At 40.3% G+C, this 4,930-nt stretch overlaps 1 protein-coding gene across 1 annotated transcript; it reads left to right on the top strand.

Moving 5' to 3' along the window:
- Positions 1-309: 309 nt before the first annotated feature.
- LOC308316080 (nuclear factor 7, ovary-like) lies at positions 310-1,722 on the top strand (the record flags this gene model as incomplete). Its single annotated transcript, XM_080764444.1, has 1 exon — positions 310-1,722. The coding sequence occupies one exon, from the start codon at positions 310-312 to the stop codon at positions 1,720-1,722; it is 1,413 nt and encodes a 470-aa protein (XP_080620570.1).
- Positions 1,723-4,930: the final 3,208 nt, after the last annotated feature.

Raw genomic sequence — 4,930 nt, 5'->3', positions numbered from 1 at the left:
AGACGCCAGATCAAACACAGCTTCCACTGAGAGAGAACAGACTGTCTTTCCATCCACACCTAGAGGAAGAAACACTGACCCCAGACCACTGGAACTATACCTGGACACTGACCCCAGACCACTGGAACTATACCTGAACACTGACCCCAGACCACTGGAACTACCTGCTGGCTCTATCAGCTGAATGGACTTTAACAACAACAACCACTTTCACAGTCAAAGTAAACTTGATTAGACTAATTCTAAAAGAAGGAGAGTTACCACCACTGACTGCATTTCCTGTCTTTGTAGCTAAACTCTTGAGACAAAATGGCTTCCAACGCATCTCGCCCAGAAGAGGATTATTCCTGTCCCGTGTGTTGCGACATCTTTAAAGATCCTGTTCTCTTGCCGTGTAGCCACAGCTTCTGTAAAGCCTGTCTGCAGGAATGGTGGAGAAAGTCAGAAAAAAAGGAATGTCCCGTTTGTAAGAAGAGACACTCAATTGATCCACCTCCTAACATGGCTCTGAAGAACCTGTGTGAGGCCTTCGTACAGGAGAGACATCAGAGAGCTTCAACTGGGTCTGGGGTTCTCTGCCTTCTGCACGCCGATGAGAAACTCAAACTGTTCTGTCTGGAATGTCAACAGCCAGCGTGTGTCGTGTGTCGATATTCTAAAAAACACGCCAACCACCTTTTCAGACCCATCGATGAAGCTGCACCAGAACACAAGGAGGAAGTCCAGAAATCCCTGAAGCCTTTACAGGAGAAACTGAAGGTTTTTAATGAAGTTAAAGCAAACTACGACCAAACGGCAGAACACATTAAGGTCCGGGCCCGGCACACAGAGACGCAGATGAAGGAACAGTTTAAGAAGATGCATCAGTTTCTACATGATGAAGAGGAGGCCAGGATCACTGCACTGAGGGAGGAAGAGCAGCAGAAGAGTCAGATGATGAAGGAGAAGATGGAGGGTCTGAACAGAGACATATCAACCGTTTCAGACACGATCAGAGCCACCGAGGAGGAGCTGAGAGCCGAACACGTCTCATTCCTGCAGAACTACAAGACCACAGTGGAAAGAGTCCAGCTCACTGCACTGCAGGACCCACAGCCGGTCTCGGGAGGAGCACTGATAGACGAGGCCAAACACCTGGGGAACCTGGCCTTCAGAGTCTGGGACAAGATGAAGGACATCGTCTCCTACACTCCTGTCATTCTGGACCCCAACACTGCCCATCCAAAGCTCATCCTGTCTGATGATCTGACCAGCGTGAGACGTGGAGATGTACAGCAGCTTCCTGACAATCCAGAGAGGTTTGACCACTGGAACAGTGTCGTGGGTTCTGAGGGCTTTAACTCTGGGACTCACAGCTGGGATGTTGAGGTTGGAGACAGTATATTCTGGTTACTGGGTGTGATAGCGGAGTCTAACCAGAGGAAAGGAAACGGAGAGGGTCCACGTTGGGTCATATGGTTCTATGAAGGTAAATACAAAGCATTCTCCTCCTCAGCGTCAGTCACTGTTCTCTCACTGAAGCAGAACCCCAAGAAGATCAGAGTCCAGCTGGACTGGAACAAAGGAAAGCTGTCATTCTCTGATCCTGATACCAACACACACATCCACACCTTCACACACACCTTCACTGGCACACTCCGTCCATACATTAACACTACTAAGACTCTGAAGATGTTACCATGGAAGGTCAGTGTGACTCTGGAACCACGTAGTTCGACATGATGATGTCATGTTATGGATATATTACTGCCTAGTGTCAATAATCAATAATTACTAAAGTCATACACAATATTTAGTTTCCATTGTCTGCTATCACTTTACAATATAATAGTATGTATATGTAATAATATCAGGAATAATTTGAAGGATTTTAAAGGTGATTATAATATTAGGGATTCATGTAGACATTAAATGATCTCAGTAGTAATCATGTTGAGGAATTGAGATACTTCACCATAAAATGTACACTATTATAATGTATACTGTATATCTCTGCTCTGTCAGGAAGAAACCACATAACTCAGTTTTTTTCAGGAAATGGAAAATATACATTTAACAGGAAATTAAGAAAACCTTATATTTTGCAATACTGCCTCGTCACAGTTGGTGTTGTGACTTTATATATTGTCAATATTAGTTGCATGAGAGGGAGAGAGGTGTTGGAGTTAATTAGCTGCTTTAGCAGACCGTTTGAGGGTCCAATGGAGTTAAGAGGTTTTGTCCAAAGTTCTTTTTACTACTTTCCATTGGTTCAATATTTTCTAAACAACACGCTGACGTAAATGGTGTTCAATAGCTAGGTATAGTTTCCTTCCTTTACACTTAAAGGAGAATTCCATGCTAGAATGCTTTCTTATCTTTCTTACCTTTCTTTGTAGTCGTTACGTCCCCACCAAAGAGGTCCAGGTGTTTTTTTGTGCAGAACCTCCTTATTGGCTATTTTCCCTACCATAAGCCCTCAATGAATTGCATTGCATTGCATGGGAATTGAATGGGGCTATGGGGTGTTATGCTAGTTCGCTTATTTCCATCGAAATAAGTAGTAAAGTGTGCCGCTTGGGATATTATTTACATTATGAAGAGAGGATATATACAAAGCAATTATAATTTTGAGCGATGGAAATAAGCGAATTAGCACAACACCCCATAGCCCCATTCAATTCAATGCAATTCATTTAGGCTAGGGCTTATGGTAGTGGAAACAGCCAATAAGGAGCTTTTGCACAAAATAACACCTGGACCTCTTTGGTGAGGACGTAACAACTACAAAGAAAGGTAAGAAAGCCTTCTAGTATGGAATTCTCCTTTAACTGTAGGCTACTGTACTTTTTACACAATGTCCTAAAATGTAATAATCAGGTTGGATGAATCTCTTCATGACATTATGTAGTTGTATGATGGTTAGCAGAGGTCAGTATGTTAAATATTATTTAATGTTAATTACTTTAATGAAACCACAGGATGAGGTAGACTGTGAACCCTGCAGTCATTCAATCACTGATAATATAATGATAACACCATAAAAAAAATCCTTGAATTGACTATAGAATAATTTCAGATGTTGATTTCCATGACTATTTCACCATCTTACTATTTTATTCTATGCGGTGTCATTGAGCAGTCTGGGTGGGAGGGACTGAGGGTTTTTTTTTTTTCTGTTTTTTGAGGGGCGTTACACAGGTTTAATGTTTGTCTTTAGTTCAATGTTTGTTTGTAAACGCATTTACGCATTTATGTGCCATTTCCGTCATATTGTCTCTTTATTGTTAATGGCATTTAATGTTAGTTTTACATCACCTAATCAACATGAGTTAGACTTTAATATATTAGCTCCACTCACTTCACACAGGTGTGATTTATTTCTTGCCTTTCTTCTTTTTGTTTTAATAAAAAAGGGAAAAATGTTATACTGTACCAATGATATAATAATTTATACCCTGCTTTTAATAAAAACGTATTTGACAAAAATAATAGAAAAAGTTAATCAATCAATGCATACAGCTGCCCCATACATCCCATAATACCCTCCACTCTGACTTCTGATTGGCTGATAGATGGAAAGAGAAGCCCTGTCTAGCAGTGTTGTTTTAGTTTCAGTCAAAGTCTCTTGAAAAGTTTTCATCTAGTTTTAGTCACGTTTTAGTCACCTGGAATGTTTTTGTGTTTAGTTAAAATTTAGTTGACTATAAATATGAGATTTTTGTCGACTAAATTCTACAGTTGATTTAGTCGACTTAAAATGTGTTTCGGCGGGCCTTATAATGCCGTTGTAATGACTTAAACTTGCTGAAAATAGCAGATCTACAAGCTCACAATGTGTTGCGACGCGTCGTGAGGTTGTAGATCGGCTATTTTCAGCATGCAACCTTGCAAGTGTAAAATGACTTACTGGATCTCCCTTACTAACATTTTAGTCTAGTTTTTATTTGTTGACTAACAGTATATTTAGTCTTACTTATAGTCATCATAGCTTAGTTTCCATTTAATTTCCATTTTGTTTTCGTCAGTGGAGTGTAGTCAGGACGAACATTTTTCGTCTTAGTTTTAGTCGACGAAAACAACATGCCTTATCTAGCCCTATCTGGGAAAAACACAAGTCTGTTAATTGCCATAAAGGTCACAATTTACACATAGCAGCTCAAATGACGACAGAGAGACATGGAGATAGAGAGAGCTAGAGACAGAGTCACTTCACGGTTCCCACAAGAAAAGGGCATATTTTGGTGGACATAAAGTTCGAATGGTTATTATTAATCATTTGTAAGCTGTGATCAATCTGATTAAAATGTGTATACTCTTTTTACATTCTGTCACTTTACCATTTGGGGTGTGTGGGTCCTTGTGTGACTGTGACTGCATGCTCTACTACAGTGTGTGTGTGTGTGTGTGTGTGTGTGTGTGTGTGTGTGTGTGTGTGTGTGTGTGTGTGTGTGTGTGTGTGTGTGTGTGTGTGTGTAATTTTTAAAAAAAAGGAAAAAAAATGTATCATCAACAATAAAAGGCTTGAATTATTTCAGTTGTTGTAATGAATCTAAACTATATGAACGTTTATTCAATTTTTTTATTACAGTATGGCAAATAACGAACTTCTTCATATTATTCTAATTCGTTGGGATGGACCTGTACATATAGACTATATGTTTCTGTCAATGGATTTATTTCACATGCATTCACTCACTGCATTCTCTCCGCAGGACTCATTGTTGTCTGATCTATTTACCGACAGTTACACACCTCCTCCACCAGGGGGCGAAGTGTCCTGGATCCTGCAGTCGCACATGCTTCGTCCTGATACACGTTGACCAGGAAGTAGAGGGCCGTGTTGTAGTTCTTCCTGTTGACGCGAGGTTTGTTTCTCACAACAGAGGAGGTCAAATGTCTCATAAAAGCTGTTAAAATGTCTCTTAAACGAGTTCAAATGTCTCATAAA

This window comes from Protomyctophum bolini (assembly GCF_963924005.1).
Source record: "Protomyctophum bolini genome assembly, chromosome: 5".
Taxonomy (NCBI): domain Eukaryota; kingdom Metazoa; phylum Chordata; class Actinopteri; order Myctophiformes; family Myctophidae; genus Protomyctophum; species Protomyctophum bolini.
The sequence above is the reverse complement of the archived record's forward strand: the minus strand, read 5'-3'. Positions and strand labels throughout refer to the sequence as shown.